Source organism: Ceratotherium simum, chromosome 12 (assembly GCF_057802395.1).
Source record: "Ceratotherium simum simum isolate JZ-2026a chromosome 12, ASM5780239v1, whole genome shotgun sequence".
NCBI classification, from domain to species: domain Eukaryota; kingdom Metazoa; phylum Chordata; class Mammalia; order Perissodactyla; family Rhinocerotidae; genus Ceratotherium; species Ceratotherium simum.
Genome location: NC_141911.1, coordinates 18,824,574 through 18,844,552, shown reverse-complemented (window position 1 = coordinate 18,844,552; position 19,979 = coordinate 18,824,574). Strand labels below are relative to the sequence as shown.

General features: G+C 35.8%; 1 protein-coding gene across 1 annotated transcript in view; it reads right to left on the bottom strand.

The window, feature by feature from the left end:
- The window catches only part of LOC101391083 (putative ATP-dependent RNA helicase DDX60-like), an 87,813-nt gene that overhangs the window by 40,383 nt on the left and 27,451 nt on the right, over positions 1–19,979 (bottom strand). Inside the window, exons 13-23 of the mRNA XM_087437257.1 lie at positions 17,680–17,846; positions 16,830–16,988; positions 15,176–15,325; positions 14,499–14,618; positions 13,671–13,766; positions 11,347–11,462; positions 10,092–10,234; positions 9,874–9,983; positions 5,214–5,318; positions 4,561–4,689; positions 2,345–2,469 (exon numbers count right to left, since the gene is read on the bottom strand). Of these exons, the coding sequence (XP_087293383.1) occupies positions 2,345–2,469; positions 4,561–4,689; positions 5,214–5,318; positions 9,874–9,983; positions 10,092–10,234; positions 11,347–11,462; positions 13,671–13,766; positions 14,499–14,618; positions 15,176–15,325; positions 16,830–16,988; positions 17,680–17,846 (1,420 nt within the window). The remainder of the gene's footprint in view (positions 1–2,344; positions 2,470–4,560; positions 4,690–5,213; positions 5,319–9,873; positions 9,984–10,091; positions 10,235–11,346; positions 11,463–13,670; positions 13,767–14,498; positions 14,619–15,175; positions 15,326–16,829; positions 16,989–17,679; positions 17,847–19,979) is intronic.

The following is a 19,979-nucleotide window of genomic DNA, read 5'->3' as shown; positions in this document are numbered from 1 at the left end:
TTCCAAAGGAAATTTTAAAACTTATCCAAGATCACATAGCCTAGTAAATGGTTGATTTAGGATTAGAACTCAGGCAAATCAACTCCAGAGGCCATTTTTTTAATAACAATGCTAAATTTGCCTCCCTGTTCACAGTAATACAAGCTAATGTGCAATATCTATAAACTACTGGTTGCAAATGATATCCTATATGATGTCATTAAATGGTTTCATCCTACTGCTTTAAAGCAAACAAACCAACCAACCAAGGTCACCTAGAAATACTTTCTCTTCTTCAATCCCTCTGATAATGTTTGCCCAAATCCAGTGTAAAAGAAGGTCTAGTAGCTGAACCTGAACCAATCACATTTTCAACTACTGAGTTAAGCATTTTACAAAAAGTATTTCCTTTAGTTCATACCCCAACCCAATGAATTAGTTATTACTATCTCCATTTTTCAAATGATGTTCAAAGACATTAAGTAATTTTCCAGAGTCACATAGCTAATGGAGGGCAGAGCGAGAATTTAAGCTGAGGTCTGGCCCAAAGTATGTGCTCTTAACCACTCTCTACATGGGCACTAGACACTAAACATGCACCTTGCCGGCACCATGTGTTTCTTCTAGAGTCCAGACTAGGGAAGTGTTGCAGGTGGTCATCAAGAAGACATGACCTCCAGTTTCACGTGAGAGTTGGACCTGGGCAATTGGAGGCTCTTCATCCCTTGCCCTGTCTTTGGAACGTGTGCTCTGCTTGCCTTCCCCGCTCCCAGAAGCTGCCCCCAGGGTATAGCCTTGAGGTAGTAATGTGGTCATGAGACTATCTGGACTGTGTATGTGACTGAACCCAGTTAAAGCCTCTATATAAACTTTTAAAACTTGGCAGGTGGATGCGGAAATCTTGTCTTGCAGCCGCCGAAGACAAGCCTCATGAGTAAGTTCCCTTGCTTATTAAACCTGCCACCTAATCTGGAGTGCTCTGCCTTTTTCTTCAGTCTCTCCTTGCCCTGCATGAATGGGGGTCGATTTCAGACTACACCTGGGAAGCTTCAAGGAGGTTGTGACCCAACAGGAAGGTTGTCTGGTCTAACTTGAGCCTAGACCAATCATCATACAGAGTTCTCACCATCCCAGCGCTGCTGAACTAGAGCAAACAAGTGGATGAGACCTAGGATTTCTGTAGTATATTTTAAAGAAAATTGAAAGCTCCATTGCAACTTGCCAAGATCCCTTTCCCAGATATTTAAAATAATTAAATATTTTATAACACAATTTATTTCAAAATTTTAAATGTGTATGAATATATAAATAATGAATCCAGTTCCTTTTCAGATTCCTATCTCAAAGTTATATTTACAGCTATACTTAAAATATAGGAGTACATTTGCTTCTAACCAAAACTGAGGGCCACACTAGCAAGTGATCTAGGTAAATATTGTCATGTGTTGGCAAAATATCTCATTTATTTACTTTGGCCTAATCACAAAGACGAAGGAGAAATTTTCTTGCAATTCCCAAAATTTGTGCCCTCAGCCATACTAAATTTTTATTTCTACCATGATCTGGTTTTAGTTACCTACCACCAACATGGACATTTGGATGTGTAACAACACATGTGGCTTTAGTGCTACCATTTAACATATCTACATGTATATGTGTTTGTGTATTTGTCTATGTATATAATTTAATATTACCCAATGGTAATATCCAATGATCAAATGCTGGGAATTTATTTTATACAAAGCTTTCATAGTTAATATAATTAAAAGTTATCTTGGCTAAATAATTTTTTCTGCTCTAATGACAAAGTTATTACCAGAGCTGATCCAGGGTACAAAGTGTTACCCACTTAATACATTCCACTTCAGTTCTCTTTATCAAAGTTAGACACTTAAAATCTACTCAAGCTCTTTGTATTATAGCACATAGTATTCAGGTGTGCTTCTGAGTTTTAGTTTTCCTAACTAAAAATTAAAAGCCAAACATACCAATAAATTGTGAGCACTTTATGTGCTTTACATGTGTACATGAATATGCAATTTGATTTCTAAAGGAGCATTTCTAAAGGTGCATATTGAAGTAATGGTTGTTTTTTTAAAAGAAAATTAACAAAACTAAAAAAGGTCAAAAATGTCAGGAGGCAACGAATTAAGAGTGATAAGCACAAATAGTTTTACAAGGATTGAACCAGAAACATGCATCCATTTCTTTAAAAATAAAATCTAGCTATACTGTTTTTTCAAAGATATGCACCAAAATAGTAAAACTTTGCTCATTCTACCCACTTTATATGAATGAGACTAATTTAAAACAAAACAAAATAAAAAATGTTAACACATAAAAAAATTAAGCTTCAATAACTTACCAAAAAAACAGTGCAGGTAACTTATCCATTTGTCCTAACTTTTCAACTAGAAGGGGAAACATTTTTACCATATCTTCTGAACTTGACAGCAAATTAGGGCTAAGCTTCTTCAGGACTCTTTTGGCCTAGAGTTGCAAATAAAATATGAATTTTTAAAAATAATTTGCTTAAATAGGACAAAGAACAGAATTATTCAATTGGTTGAACTTTGAAGTATTTTTCAGAGAAAATTTTTTGTGAGTTTTTAAAACTAGTTCTTTTAAAACATATTATCAGGGTTATGGTAAAAAAAATCAACAGAGTAATAGATAAGTCAATATGAGTGACTATTTCTCAACACATAGACTGGAATAAATATAAGATATAATATATGATATTTTGAAGGCATTACAAACGAGTCAGGAGGATGAAGACTGTTCAGGAAATGTCACTGCTTCACCTGCTGGACAGGGTGACTCCAGGCCCCATCTTTTATTAGACGGTAAAATAGCTTCCAAATGTATTAAAGAGTATATAAAATCAATGATAAAATAGCCAGAAGAAAATGTAAGAGAATACTTATCACTTATCTGGATAGGAATAGGTTTTTCAAATTTAAAGTAATACAAAAGTCACCTGAGAAAAGTTCAATATATTGCACTCTATAAAAATAAGAAACTTCTTCATGGGGTAAAAGAACAAAATCAAAATGTAGAAAGTCATCAACAACCTTGAAAAAATACAGAGATGAGGAAAAAAATTTTATGCAATATGACACAAAGTCATTCTTTATACACAAAAAAAAACCTTGAAGAAAATTTTAAAGTACTACAATAGGATAGAAAATTAGCTCCCAAAAGTTTGAATTACACAAAAAATACACAAATATTTTTAGACTTTCTAGTCTTTTAAAATGAAAATAAAGCAAAACTGAGATAAAACTTTTCTCTATCAAATTAGCAAACACTCATTTTTTAAAAAAAGAAGGAATAGCTCATTGATAATATCATTCATCATGGTGCAATGAAATTGACTCTTTCATAAATCACCCATTGCTGAGATTTTTTTCTTTATAATTTTCCGTGTTTTGTAATTTTTCAACAAGCAACATGAAAAACTCTTAAAATAAAAAAGAATTTTTAAACTATGTTTACCAGTAGTTTGTAATAACATAGAGATATGCTTATGTTATAATGCTTAACTGAAAATTCAAGAGATGAGTTATAAAAGGAACTGGACAGAAGTGCAACAAATTGTTTACCTCAGAGTGATGAAATTGTGGGTGATAATTTTTATTCTACTCCTCCATATTTACAGTTTTCTATAAAGAGCATCCACTACTTTTTTAATCAGAAAAGAAATAAACATGATTTTATATCAAGAAAATTGATATGAAATTCCTTTACATAGTATACAATGGAAAATCATGTGCTATCATGAATACATTTTCTTGATAAAATCAATTTTCCTTTTTAGGCATCATTTGGGGGAGATGGAAGGTAGGCAGGACTTTGGTTTCCAGTTTTTTCTTGGTTAACAGTTAATGGAATATAGCATTATGTGTCAAAAGATAGGCTAAAATATTTGCTGGAGTAGTATTTCCTGACATCAATACCATCTTTACCTTCATTTCTTTTATCACTGCCATAAAAAAGGCAAATAAACATGGCACATTGTCATCAGACTAGAACCAAAAGTCCACCAATCTTAACACTCAAGGATAACTCTGATTCTCAGAGTAGCCACTTAAGAGTTTGTCATCTGCAAATTTGCCTGAGCCTCTTTCAAATATATTTATATTTTCTCCTCTATCATGATTTACATGAGTTTCAGAAATTGGTTATTTTTATACATAATTTCTTTTTATTTGTCCAAAACCTACTTAGGGTAGCTCCTTTACTAACTCCCAATCTTCTCAACTATCATTACTCTGGAGCCAGTCCTTTTTCTGTGAAAGCAGCATCAACAATATTGATTCTCCTATTACCAGGTTCTCTGCTTTTAGTTATTATAACAATGTGAAGAACCAAAAGGCTATGGCACATGTTTTAGAGGGCACTGGGCTAAGAGATGAAACCAGTTCCCTCCCCTTTATATCTACCTCAGACTCAATGGATAACATGTTTAAACAAAATTTCTAAAATGAAAAATGAAATAAAAACTGGCATTGGCTAAGTTATATAACTCCAAATCGTTAACAATTAAGAGAAACTTTGCCCCAAAAGTGTGAAAATTACCTTCTTTACTTTGCCATTTTTAATCCAATTTGTCAGTTCTGCCTTTAAGTTTTCTTCATATTTTCTAGCATCCAACTTTTTAATGACTATTTTATTCTTAAAAAGAATGAATTCCTCTGGACACAATTCCTTGGGAAAAAATTATCATGGCATTAAGTTAAATTATGCAATTTCCATAAAAAATACAATGATATATTTAAATTTACATATCTCCTTAACCAAACTGCAAATTCCTTGAGGATAGGGTTTGCTGAACATCTTTCCATCTTCCCTTAACTTCTAACACATAAACCTATGATGATGGATGAACTCTTCAAAGGCAAGAATATAGAGCAAAGCCAAGGAAAGGATGAAAACTGACAGAGAGAAGAGAGTGTAATAAAAGAAAATAGAAGAATATAAATCCAATAAGGGAACTAAAGTATCCCAAACGCTAAACAAAAGAAACATTTTCAAGAATTATAGGATATTCTATATTTTGAAATGTAACAAAGTCAGGAAGAAGAATGTCTGAAAAGAAAGAATAATTGATTATTTCCAATATCAGTTTCCACTAATTAAGAGAATGTGTGCTTAAGTGAAGAATAATTTTCCCATGTTCTTTAATAGCATCAAATAAAGTAGTTTCCATGAATATATATTTATATATTTACCTGAGCCCTGGGCCAAGTTTCCCAGACTTGAACCATGGTATCATAAAGTTGGACACTATCTTGAGGGGAAAGGGTAAGATCAGAAGAGAAGCCATACTTTTCGATCTGTGAATAAATAAATTAATTAACAGATGGATGGATGAATGAATGAATAAATTAGGAATACTTACTTTCTTTTTATTTCATCTTATGTCATATTCTAGGCCTCAAGTCTCTACCCATGAATCCAGAGACGTTAAAGGGCAATAAACTGAAATACTCAATCCCTGCGAGGATCTAACTGCTAACAAAATCTTAACCAAGAAGCATCCCTAACCCACTGAAGCAGAAAAACCCCAAAGTCCACTAATAAGTTTTCATATTATTTCCTAAGACTATTGGTACTAGACAATAAACTGACACTTCTCTATGAAACATCTCTAGAACGCCATTGATGGCACTGGGCAGTTAGAAAACATGAACACTCACAGTGTGGTCTCAGTTCAGAGAAGACATATACCTCCCTTTTTGAAATCTCTCTTTGAAACTGAAATTGAAATGTATTTAGAGATAAAGATGCTTCTATGATCATGCAGAAAGGGATAAAGCTTTGTTAGGTAGAGATCCAGTAGAAAAGCTGGGTCAACTTCATGAAGACAAAGGCTTTCAGATAATCTTCAGACACTCCAAGAAATGTCTCCTCTGACGGCTACCCAGGTTACCGACGAGGTTCTATCTTAAGCCTTGAGAACACGTGCACTACCTATTCCTCGCACAAATGCTTTTAGCGTTACTTATGTGCCAGGCACTGTTTCAGGAACAACAACAAAAAAGAAATCCTGCCTTCCTTGAGTTTACACTGTAGATTCCTTGGGTTTCAAACACCACTCCTCCTAATCTGTTGTGTGCAAAAGGGCTAGAATAACATTTCTCAAACCAGGAGCTTTGAAAAAAATGTTAAGGGTAGACAATCTATGGGAAATATCCTATCAAACACAGTTAACCAAGCAGCTTTACTACAAGACTTCTGTTATGTTAATGTGCACTGTGAAGCTCCAAGACAGGGCTATGGCATTACACTTTCCCCCAACTTATTTGAAGAAGAAACGACTGTTTTAAAAAGTACCTATTACCAGTTTATGGAAGATTGGAATTACTGGATTAAAGGAGACACTCCAAAAATAACAGTGTGGAAGGAATTGAAGAGACGTTTGGTGCAGTGGAAAGCATAGTATAGTTGGAGTTTTAATCACAGCTCTAACTACGAGCTCCTTGGGTTTTGGGTTTTCTCATCTACAATATGAGAATGACAGTGTCTGCACGGTAGTCTTTCAGGATTGTGGCGAGATTCAAAAGAGTTAAATATATCAGGATTTTCTTTTTCTACTATGCTATGCAACATAAATACAAAGAACCATCATTTAACAACTTTCAGATTGGATCTATGAAGCTAGCTAGATGGCAAGGACTACATTTGAACAGACCAGTAAATGTTACATTGTCTTGGAAGATGAGGATTTCAGTATCTCATAAGTTATATCTTGTAGGTGACTACACAGTCTGTCTATGAGACTATCCCTTTCTTAAGTAATTAGTTTTCTAAGAATTATTAGGTTCTTACTGATGTTATGCTTCTATTTTGGGTTCTGGAATAATAGTGATGGAATTTCCAAAGTGTCTCTCATCCTTTTCTAGATGCCATAGTTTCCTCATCTCTAAAATGGGGATAAATATCCCCACACCACAGTTTTGTTGCGAGGATTAAATGAGATAATGTACATAATACACTATTAAAATGCCTGGTGCTTTTTCAGCATCCCACCTATAAAGTTGATTGATTATCAACTTACAGATATTCTTTTTCAGTTTATCAACTCTATTGCTAAAAAGGTAAGTTAAACTCAATTGTTCTCTCCTGCACAGGTAATTAGCTGGTATACCTTAAACTGACCTAGGTGATACAAAAGATGACATAGAAAGATGATGTATAAGAGAAAAGATCATTGGTTTCTACTACATCTTTATTCAGAAACACAATCATATCATACCACAAAGTTCTTATTCTATTTTGCAAAAATAAAAAAGAAATAAAATAACATAAATAAACAGTGAGTCAAAAGCCATAGGTGCTGGTAAGCATTTATCTGAACTGAGTGGAAAGAGACTGAAAGCAGTGCTTTCTAGGACTGCCTGGTGCTGACAGCTTCTCAGGGAAATGAGTAGCTATTCTTTTAGGGCAGAATAAGTTATAGTGAAGATTATGCAGCTCTTCTCTTTGCCCAGGAACAAGTCACATGTTGATTGAAGGCGATCCCTCACCACAGCTGGATTAAGGAGAGCTCACTCATCCTGCCCCATCCCTTCCTTTCTGAAACTACTTCCATGAGAGAATAACAGAGGAGAAGATCAAAGTTGGATGTTCCCTTTCATTCTTCTCTTTTTGCCTCAATTTAATCCGATTCCCCTCAAGATTGAGCAATTTCAATTTAATCCTATGTAAATCTTACGTAAATACACACCTCAGAAACTTAACCACAGTTGTCTAAACATTTAAAAAAGCATAAGTCTCTGTATCTATCCCCAGGCATGATGTAAAAGAGTCAAGATTTAAGAAGACTCATACAACAGCACAGCCATACAGGGTCAGAAGTCATATAGGGTCAGAGCACACTGTAGTGGTTATGTTGCTTTCCAGTTACTCTATTAATAGCTACTGAGAATAGAAGAAGGCACGTGCCCCAAAATGATGATCTCACCAAGTACCCCTGGCCACTGTACTCACAGCTGATTAAAGATAACCTGTCTTGAACCATCCTAAGCAGAATAAGCCATAAAAAAATTATAAAATGGTATGCAATTAGAAAATGACCGGGAATTTTATGCTGAAAATGTCAGAAAATCATTGGAAGCTTTAAAAATGATGTCTTTATTATGTATCAATTCTCTAGGCTTGGAGCTGGTGATAGAGAGAGGCAAGAATGTGCTTTATAGCATGTGGTTTGGGTCACTAAAAAGCAAAGGAAAAGCTACATAATAAAATTCTATTTCAAAACTTCCATAATACAGAATCACTTCAGCTGGATTTTACACACCTTTGACCATAACAGTTCAGAGTCTATGAAGTCCTTTCCACTCAATCACTCACTCAGGCATTCAATCTACAAATTGTTCAGTGTTAACACTGTAGTTAAGAGCATTAGCTCTTGGGGTCTGAATTTGGTTCCTAGCCCAACAATTACTAACTGAGTCCTCGGGCTATTTAACTTCTCTATCCTTCTCCTTCCTCATCTGTAAATTGGGGGTAATCATAGCACATTTATTATAAAGACATTGTGAAAGTGAAAAGAGAAATACACACAAATGTTTAGCAAGTGCCTGCCACATAGTTAAATGCTCAACATATGTTGGTCATCATCATTCCACAAATATTTATTGAGCAGCTTTTAGATATAAGGCACTATGAGCTAGCTGTAAGATAACCCAGAGGTGAAAAACTACAAAATTTTTCATCAGAAAGCTTAGAATCTGGGGGAAAAAAAAAAGAGAGATGCAAAAAAATTTATAATAGTAGGCTGACCATAGTTGGTGTCATTTAAAAAAATACAAATAATAAGTTATATATTATTGGAAAAGAAGATTACTTCAAGATGGAGAGATCATAGAAAGACTTCTGAATAAAGTCCCTCATTAGCAGAGACATGAAAGATGAATAGGATCTGGAAATCTAGAGTTTAGCATCTGGGGTAAAGCATTCCAGGTACAACATACAGCATGAAGTCTTCCAGGAGAGGAAAGTGAATCTAGATTAGAGAAGACCTTGAATGCCAAGCTAAGAAGTTTGAAATGTATTTGTTTCCAGGGGAGAAACACTGAACGCTTTTGAGTAAAAGAGGGAGAGGATCAGAATTATATTTTATGAAGATTAATGGAGCAGTAGAATTTTGAACGTAGCATAATGAAAAGACTATCTATTGGCTAATGTCATTTTATCTTTGAGAGGCAACTTGAGCCTAAATGACCTCATCATGGGAATATAACGGAAAAGGAGGAGAGAAAAGCAACAGAAATTAATAAATCCTTCCACACTCACAATTCAGTGCCCCAACTGAGATCTCTTAAGGCCTTCATCTTATTAATCCACCGTGAAAAAGTCACGTTGAGATTTTCACGTTAGTGGGAAGCGTCTCTTCCTTGTTTAGATCAATTGATAGTGATTAGATTCTGACATGAACAAGGCATGCCCATTCAGTTGTAGCTGCCTGGTTAGTCACAGAGAAGTTGAAGACAGAAATAGGTGCTAAGAAGAACCTGGGTAGAGAAAGACAATGTCTGGAAATAAAGACAAAGAATAAGCTAACCAAAGAACTCAAATTAGAATTCTCCATTACTTCCTCTCTAGAGGTAGTTATTAAACTTTGGATGTCCCAGATAACTTTGAGGATCTAATGAAATCTAGGAAACGGTATACACACAAAATCGTTAGAGGGTTTGTAGTCTCCCTGGAGGCTTAGCATCCTTGCTTAGCATGAATGCTTTCCATCCTGATGTCCACTGACCTTAGGTTAAGATTTTCTATTGTAAAGAATATATGCTGCAATTTTATGAAGATTAATTGAACAACTTTCCAGTTGTGATATACGCTAATATTCCTCTAATAGGACAAATCTGGCTTTATACTTACATGATCTGTTGTTAATGCTGCACATGGGTGAAAACGATCAAAACAAATGTCATCATCTTTTATTGAACATACATGCTTCTCTAAATCATTGTATCTCTCTCCATAGAGCACTAAATAAGAAGGGAAAGAATATACAAATTAATGGACATATAATTATTGGAATATAGATAACTTTAAAGTAACATAAAACAAGCCCTATACTTCTAGATCAAGCTTACCAAGTCTAACTTCATATGACTGATCTATGTGCAAGTTGTCTTTGAGAAAGTTGAGACATTGGTCAGACTTTATTTCAGAAATAAATTTTTCTTCCATCATCTTGTCTGCCTGTCTCCAGTACTGTTTTACTGATTGAAGCCACCTTAAAGAATAAATAAGCATATTATTTAAGCAGAATATGGAACTATTTACCAAGAAATTAGATTTTTTTTTTTTTTTTTAGCGAGGAAGATTAACCCTGAGCTAACATTCACTGCGAATCCTCCTCCTTTTGCTGAGGAAGATTGGCCCTGGGCTAGCATCCATGCACATCTTCCTCTACTTTATAAGGGGCGCAGCCACAGCATGGTTTGACAAGCAGCGCGTTGGACCGCGCCCAGGATCTGATCCTGGGAACCCCAGGCTGCCGAAGCGGAGCACGAGAACTTAACCATTACGCCACCAGGCCAGCCCCAAGAACTTAGATATTTTAAGCAAAGAAAATTCCACGCCTAAAAATTTATACTTAAGCACATGGGTTCTGGATTGAAACTGCCCAGCTTTGAATCCAAGCTCCATCACTTCATAACTGTGCACTTTGAGCAAGTTCCTTAACCTTTCTATGCCTCCGTTTCTTCATCACAAAATGGTGCATAATAGTAGTACCTTCCTCATAAGGTTGTTATAAGAATTAAATAAGTTAAAATACCTGCCACGTAGGAAGCACTATGTTAAGTGTTTGTTGTCATTGTTGTTGCTATCATTGTGGTGGTGGTTACTAGAGAAAATCAAGTCTGGCAACAAAACAATACTTGATATTCAAATAACAAGGCTTTGTTGTTATTACAGCCACCATCTACAGGGTGGAACAATGTTAGGAAGCCTCAAGGTCAACGGCTGTGTCCAAGTTATTTCCATTTTAGCATTACTTTTTAGATAAGAACAACAAAAAAAGGGATACAACTCATCTACCACTTCAGATGATACTTATCTGAGAATTTTGTGAAATTTTTCTACACAGTTTCAGATCTAGTTGCAGGACACTTGATTCTGTTTTGGGGAAATGTCTTCCTTCTATCTCTTCTAGGAAACACATCTTCAAAATATTTTTAGAGAAGTTATATTCTCTGAAGTTTCAAAGATAAGGTAATAAATTTATCTGAAAGTTAAAATGTTATACAAATAACCTTAAAGACTACAGATCCTATGGATAGTATATTATTCAACCATTCAATATATAATTTCCATTCTGTCCAAAATGCAACCTATACCTACTCAGTGAGAAGCTTAGGGTTACTTATAGTAGCTGAAAGAACCAAAAAGGGACATCGAATCATGACAAGAAGATGCTCCCAAAATTTTCCTCCAATTTCTCCACCAAGACAGTGAACCTAGTAAAGAAAAAAAATTATCAGTTGAAAAGTTGATTTGAAAATAGTAAATGGAAAAAAGCATAGAAGCATTAAATAGTCACGCACATTTTTCCACTTTCATATAACTAACCAAACCTAAATAAAGTAAATGATGACGACGTCAGGCAATAGAGGTCACTGACACTTGACTCTTCTTCAGTCTCCACAACTATTCCATCGTTAATATAAAATCCAACTCTCAAAATCTATTTTGAAGCCATGTTTTCCTCTCCATTCCTATTGGTATTCGAGCAACCATCATCTGGATGTCTACAATAGCCTCCTGACTGTTCTTTTAGCTTCTACTCTTTCCCTATACACTCTTCACATCATAGCCATAATGGGATTTTTAACCTACGTCAAATCAGGCCATGTAACTAATTAAAGCCCTGCAATGTCTTCCCAATGCATTTAGAGCAAAATACAAATCGCTTAAGTGGAAGTGTAACACCCTGCATGATCTGGCCCCTGCTCACTTGTCCAAGCTCATTTCAGGCTGCTCTTCTCCCTCATTCACTCTGCTCTGAACATAGTGGCCTTGTTTTCATTCCTTGAACACACTTGTCCCACTGCAGGGCCTTCACATACACCACTCCCTCTACTTAAACCCTCAACAACCTCTCTTAGCTGACTATTCCTACTTATTCTGCAAAGCAGAGCTCATGGTCACTCCCTCAGAAATATCTTTTCTGAGCACTCACTCCAAAGCCGTCCTTACTTCCCATTTTGCCATTATCATGGCCACAACAGACTGAACTTTTTCTTCAGAGTTCTTATCAAAATGTTAACTTATATTTTCAGCGGTATGTTTCCTTGTTTAATTACTCTTGTCCTCACTAAACTGATACTGAATATATCAGAGAAAAAGCACAGTGCCTAACACATAGTAGGCACTTAATATTTGTTGAATGAATGAATCAATTACCTTTGTCCAAATAATACAAATTAAGACTTAGAGAGGAGGCCCCAAATTTTATTTTAATTACATAAAATAAATTGTGACACTTAGGACTCAACTGGAAAGACTTACTATCAGAGCCTAATAATAAATAAATAAATAAATAAACCAGTATATTTCTTTATCCATTCCAACTTTGATCTGGTCAGATAGTAGAACGCTTTACCAAATGCTATACTTTTTATCGGCTAGCAATTTCTCTTAGCCTTCTAAAACAGACATTCATTTGTAAAGCCTTCCTGTAGGCAAGTTTTACACATGTATAAATCAAGAAAACTGAGGTACCCAAGTTTTAACATTATTGTGCTTAAGCATTTTGAGATGAGACCACAAGCCAAGGTTCCAGATTGTGAAGATCAAGGGTTTGGTTTGGTTTGGTTTGGTTTCCCCTTAGAAAGGGAATGTTCAAGGTTAGCAAGACACAATACAGCCCAGTGAACAAAACAGAAATAAAGTACTTCAGGACCAAACAAAGCAGAACAACAGCTGTCAGCCTGCTCCCAGCTTCACACAAGGAAAAGGTAGACTCACTATAGGTTTGTCACCTTGTTCCCTTTAAAGTTGAAAATTCCTTGAAGCAAAGAAATATAAAGTTTGCATTCTATTTCATCACCTTCAATTCATGTTGATAATAATACTGCTATGTCCCTCCAGATTTAAACCATTCTCCATTTTTCTCTCTCTGAACAACGAGTCTGACCTTGGAAACCAGCTCAACCAACCTCCCTAGCTCTCTAGCTTCTGTTAGGTTTGGCCAGTGGAAAGCCCAGGCAAGAAACGGAAGGAGGGAGAACAGTAAGGTCAAGGTCTTTATTCTACTGGCTCCTTTCCTAAGAGGTCAACCTTGGCTAGCTGTGTTCCTCCATCAAGGTCATGGCTTCTCCCAAAAAGGCCATGTCTGCTGACTCTCTCTCTCTCTCCTTTTGAGTTCCATACTACTTTCTCCTCCTCTCCTCCTCCTACAGATAGTAATAGCCTGGGGCTGGTACTATTTCTGGATTGCTGCAAATACCGTGTGGTTTTCCTCGCACAAACCTCTGCAAACAGCCCCTTTGTAAAAACACCTTTATAAAAATTATGCTAATTTGAATATGCAATCTGTTTTCTCTTTGTACCCTGGCTGACACAAGTTAGATAATTACCATCATAGACCCCTACATTTTCAAATTAGAAATTATAGAGCATATGCACACTAGGACATCAACCCAGAGAAATAGCCCCGAACCTACCTCATCAAATATAACATATCTGATCCTTTTCACCCATTTTTGGCAACGAGGAGTAAGCAGCAGAATTTCAAAGCATGCAGGCTCTGTAATAAGTACCTAAAAATATAAAAGATTAGTGTAGCTAGCTTTACTGAGCATTTCTTTTGTGTCAGGCATAGTAATACAAACCTAAAAAATACATGTTTATGACTCACTGCATGTACTTACTGGGAATTAGGACAGAATATTGCTGCTGAGGGTAGTTTCCTTAAGACCATGGTGTATCTTTGACATTTGTAGTTTAAGTACTTATATTAACGAGCATTTGGATTAATGGAAATGGAAGAAAAGGCTAATGGTTGTTTTACATTTTGTTTAGTCTTAACTGCTCACTTGTGAGTTCAGTAAGGGAGAAAATCTATCTTCATCTATGATTTACCTAACAACAGATATGCTATCAAAATACAATATTTTCGAGAAAGTTTTTATTATGAATATCCTTAAATTTTTATTATTTATAAGCAATTTTGAATGGAAAAAAGCTTGGGTAGTTATTTAATAATGTACTAGGTTTGTTAAATCTACTTAAATCCCTTTATAAATTAAAATGAGATATAGTAACCTATTACTTGACATTTTAGGTCATAATGTAAGTGTCTTAGAGAATGATGGTCCTAGTTTCCACTCTTTAGAGCAGAACGACCTTAAATTTTTCATATGGCAATTTCATTTCTTGTAAATTCAATGAAATTACTTCCAAAAGGGTTTGTGACTATGTAGATTCCCAGTAAAATAGGTATATATGTACTGTAATATAACTTAATAAATTCATTCATTAATATGCCATACCTGACAGTTGAGTGTATTATGATGGTAATCTCTCGTGAAAGCACCACATAGAACTCTGCCAGGCCGTAACTTTTTGATAAAACGATTCTGAACAGTTGCTGCCACTTGACCAACAAGGGCCTGATTGACAAGAAAAGAGACCCGTTAGTCATTTAGTAAAGAACAGACATATAAAACCCCAGAGGACAAGAGAATCCATCTACAGGTATATTATTTTACGAGCCTATAAAGTTTAACCCTTTTCCTATCCCTCAGTCCTAAAGGGCTGTATTTGAGTTACTTGACTAAGCAAATAAGGTTTAAAGGATAACACTTAAGGGAGGGTAAAATGGAGATAAACATGGCTTCATCCAAAGGAAAATCAAGGAAATGATCCCCACACATCAGAAAAACTTCTTGCATAATCAAGGGTTAAAGAGAAGGTGTGAGTCAGCAAAGGCAGATGCCTCACTGAATCCAAGTATAAAGCCTAATCTGAGAGCGGACATCAAAGTTTGGAGGCCAGACTTTTTGTTCTCTCTAATTATAAGGAAATTGTTATTGTAGGCTTTGAAACGGGAAGGAGAAAATGCAAGTTAAAAAATAAAAGGACCTAGATCTACCACGTGACCATGTGCATTATTTTTAAAGGAGAGATTCAGAAATGAAAGAGAACATGACATTCACTTGAGCACTACCTTCGTTGGTGTGACATACACAACCACCCCTTCATCGCTCTCCTTCAGCACTTTCTCCATGCAGTAGTAGGAAGCATAGGTTTTGCCTGAGGACGTTGGGGCAACAATCACCGCTGACTCATTATTATCCACAACATCCAGGAGCTCTCGCTGCAGGATCAAGGGCATCATTTTTTGGTCAAGAAAGTAAACAGCATGTTACCAAACAAAGACCATGTCATTTGTACCCTCTATCTCCTGTGCCTACGTTATGCTGCAAAGAGAACTCTGATTTTCTGAAGATGAGGTGTGGTAAACACTCTCTCAGAAGGATGATTCAGGAGAAGGCCTGAATTCCTCACGTCCTTGCCTCAGAAAAGAAATTTTTTTTACATTTTGACCTGGAGGGAGGGTTTTGTTTCCGAAAAATGGAAAGTGAGACTGAGTGAAACATCCTTTTCAGTTGGAAAGTATTTTTTCCAATTATTGATCATTTAGTAAGTTCAGAAAAAGCGTTGCGAAATTAAATTCCAAGAAGTTAGTAGTGCCATGTTCACAGAGCTTCACATACAGAGAGTTATCTACATATCTTTTCCTGATGATGAAAATAAAAAGGCCAAGAAGGAGAAAAAGTCAGTGATTCATCGTACTCTAGTTACATTCTCCAGACACGGGAGAAAACCATCTACTACCTTTGAAGGCGTGTGAGAGCTTCACAGGCACTCATCACGTGGGACTAGGCTTGTATTACATCCAAATGATGATTAGTCAGAGCCTTAGTACCGTTTGCTCGCTGTATGACAAGCAGAATATGGGAAAACACACCCGCCTATGTACTCTTTATTCAGGGTCCCCTCTCAGAGCCATGCTACAGGGAACTGGTCAGAAGACTTACAATTTGTGGAGGCCTAATGGAGAATATGTGGCTGTCTTGTGACCCAGATTGAAGGGAGGACTGCTCCCCGGGCTCCACAAGAAAAGAAAATCAGGTTCTGACTTCCTACATGGATATATTTTATTCTCATTTGTTAATCGATCTTTTTCAATTTTAAATAAATTTGTTTAAGAACAGCTAAAATCTGGGAGTTCAGTGTATAACTGACCAAAGATTCTGCACACCTTTCTGTTCACTTAAAATGTTTTTTAGCCCATTTGCCTACAACTCTCCCATATAAATCCAAGGCAAAATTGACTGATCACTTTAGAAAAAGTTAACTTTCAGAGAATGCCCAAATTGGATGGTGACAGTTTGTATTACTAGCAATAAGGAGCATCTAATGCACAATCAGATTATCTTTCTTATCCAGTCCCAGATGGTGTTGATGGATATCTAGATATAAACTCCCAAGTTAGACCACCAAAATTTCCCTGTACAAACTTACATCTATACAGAAGTTTTTCTGTTGCCATAGGCAATATTTTCAAGCTCCTCTAAGCTAACGTGACCCGAAGATGTCTATATGACTCAATCAAAGTACCCACATGAAAACAATTTATATACTAGATGAAAGGTCACATTCCTTAAGTGGAAAACAAGTCGACATTTTGATGAAACGGTTTCATATGATATTACACAAAATGTAAAAATTTATGTAAAATATAACATGTAGAGACACAGTAAAGAGAAGATCTGAAAACACACTGATTAAGAAAATACAATGTTTCTTGTCATTACCTGCCATGTGTCAGGAATAAAATCTTGGACCCTGGGATCTGGATCATTCCTCTCATCTCGTATCAAATAATGGCCCATGTATTGCAGTTGAAACCTCGCTGGTCCAACATCAACTGAATATTTACTCTTTTTCTTCTTTTTCTCATCATCTCCTGTTATCTGTTATTATTTCAATACATGATTTTATTTGAAATCATCTTAAATTTAAAAATTGAATAAAAATTTAATATTTATTGATATTTTAATAAATATTAAATTTATATAAATTAAATTTACTATACAATGTACTAAGTTTATATAAATAATACTTAATTTAAAATTTATAAATATGAAATATTTATTTATTAAATATTCAATGCACAAGGCATTTTTATCATGCTTTTAAATAGTCTAATATTTAGGAAGAGTTTTGTCACCTAAAATATCATTCTTGGAATAAATAAAACAGTAGATATTACTGTTAAAAAAAATTCATCCTAGAATTGAAAGCTAGAAGCCTGTTAAAGATAGTCTTCATTCTCACCACAGTTTTTAGATATGGTGCTAGAATTAAGTACAATATTCACTTTTGTTACCAAGAGGGTTCAAGGTGTCATCCAGAGATCATCTGGTATTTAATCTCTGCTTCCAGACACCATCTGTACAAATTTTCATATTCTAATTTACTTCAAATTTTGGCAGCCAGGTTATTAATAAATAGTCTCAAGTCTATTATTTTATAAACTAGAATCAAACTAAATATGTTCAGCTGATAACTCTATATATGAGATACTTTATGACACTGATTAATTATTCTACTATATTAAAATTGGTTAAAAGTTAAAGTAATGAGAAATTCTAGTTATCTTACCAGGGTTGGATCTAAAGAGTTTGCCAAATCATTAAAACCTAAATATTTAAGGCATTTGGCTATAAATTTATGATCCTCCTCTTCCAAAATTTCTGGGTATCGCTCCAGAAGTGAATGGATTCTTTTCATCATTTGAACAGCTATACTTAAGTCTTTTGAAATTTTGCCTTGTTAAAGAAACAATAAAATTGTTAAAAAGAGCATCAGAAATAATAATTGCTTGATCATTCATGACACTTATCTAGTCAACCAATTAACCTAATCTGATTAAACTCACCATTTTACTTAACTTTAATGGAGGTTTTTAAAGCATAAAAACAATTAAACTCATGATTAAATAAAATTAATACTCTATCTAGCCACACTTCCACATCATCTTAAATAACTTAGAAATAGCTGTTTAACGGTAGGGAAAAAATAAAATAAGAAACGAACTTTGCAATTCTTAGCAGAAATAAGAACCATTTGAACTCAGTTCTGAACCAGTTTCAAAGGAAAATAAAGAAATAACCTGCACGTTATTTGCATATGTCTTCTATGTGCATAGAAAAAACTCGACTTTAGATACCTGATCAAAACATCAGCAACATTTACTGAGGCCTACTCTTGACCACATATGATATTTGTATTTATGAAACAATCAGTGGAAACTTCCAATCCTGAAGAGCTAAGATAGAACCTCACTGTACCCCAATCATTCTATACAGACTCTCAAGTTCACATATAGCTTCTTTATTTTATTCCACTACTAACTATTTAATACAAAGTCAGGGCTGTTGTAATGCCATCTTTCTTCAACATGTATTACTGAACACCTGCTTATGCAGACTGCAGATGTATGCATTAAGGAGGTTTCAGAAGAAATTTAAGACATGAGTTCTTACATCCAGGAACTTTTGGTCTGGTTGGAGAAACAAAAGATTGCTCTTGACATCGATAAGTATGAAATCTGATTTTTAATTCAGAGTCCAACAGGAGTGACAGAGGCAGTAGGTGTTACGTGAGCAGGAGTAATTGGGAAGGCTTCCTGAAAAGATGGGCCAGAGGACAGACAGAATTTAGGCAAATGGACACAGAGGAGGGTATCTGTAGGAGAGATGATAATTGCCTCCTCAACATCCATTACCCCATTTTTCCTTATCAATGCCTATGTTAATGGAGACTGCAATGTGCCCAGTTAAAAGCCCATATTTTCTAATCTCCCTGTGAGTAAGTATGGCTTTGTAACTAAGTTTGGCCACTGAGACATAAGCAGAAGTTGGTGGAATTTCTGGGAAGGCTCCTTAAATGGGGGATATACAACTGGGATGGTACATATTTGCCTTTTTTCTTCTTCCGACTTTATTCTAGAATATGACCATAATGGCTGGAGTTTCAGTAGCCAACCTCATAACCTTAAGAATGCAAGCCACACACCAGAAATGATGGAGTATCATGACAGAGGAGCCTAAGTCCCTCGTGATGCTGTAGAGTTGCCAGAGCGGCACTGAACTGCATATTTCCGGACTTCTTTCACATGAGAGAAAAATATAGCTCTCGAGGATTTCTGAAAAACACTCTCTTCTCTTGTTCCTGTCAAGAACTATGAAAAGGCTGAGATCTTACCCTGTTAGCAAGCTAATTATTTACTCTGCCATAGCTTCATGGATGGTGGCAAAAGACATGAGACTCCTGGGTCAGAGACAAAGGACTTTATTATTCATGGTACAGCTAGCAGCATAAGCATCCTCTGTGTGTCAGTTCACCTGGTCCCTTATGTTTCACCAGAGAGATATGGAGCCCAAGCAGAAGCTGCACACACAGTGGATTTGTGTCACGGCTAAGGAATCCCAAACTTAGAAAACCCAAATCTTTTATAATGGGCTTCAAGCAAACCTGTCGCTTTGACCTGGAGAGAGATAGTATCTTTATTACACTGGTGAGTAAACAAACCTGGCCTTTACTCTAGAAAGAGACACAATCTCTATCCTGCAAGGCTGTTGACTGTACAAACATCCTTGAAAACATAGTCTGGGAAAAAAAGTTGTCAGTGCTTCTGCTTGCAAGGCATGCAGAAACATGAAAGACCCATGGAGAATCACCTCCCAACAGCAACTTCATATCTCCCAGAGGGTGATGGCTTCCCTTCTTTGATGGGCCCTGTTGCCACTGCTGGGCCTCATCCTGCCTTGGTGGTCCCCTTAATTCTGTCCACACCTTTGGAAAGAGTCCTTTCTTTACACTCTCTACAATGTCTTTTTGAATGTGCCATTTTGTCCCCGTTGAGACCCTATCTCCTAACCTCTCTGCAATTCCACTTT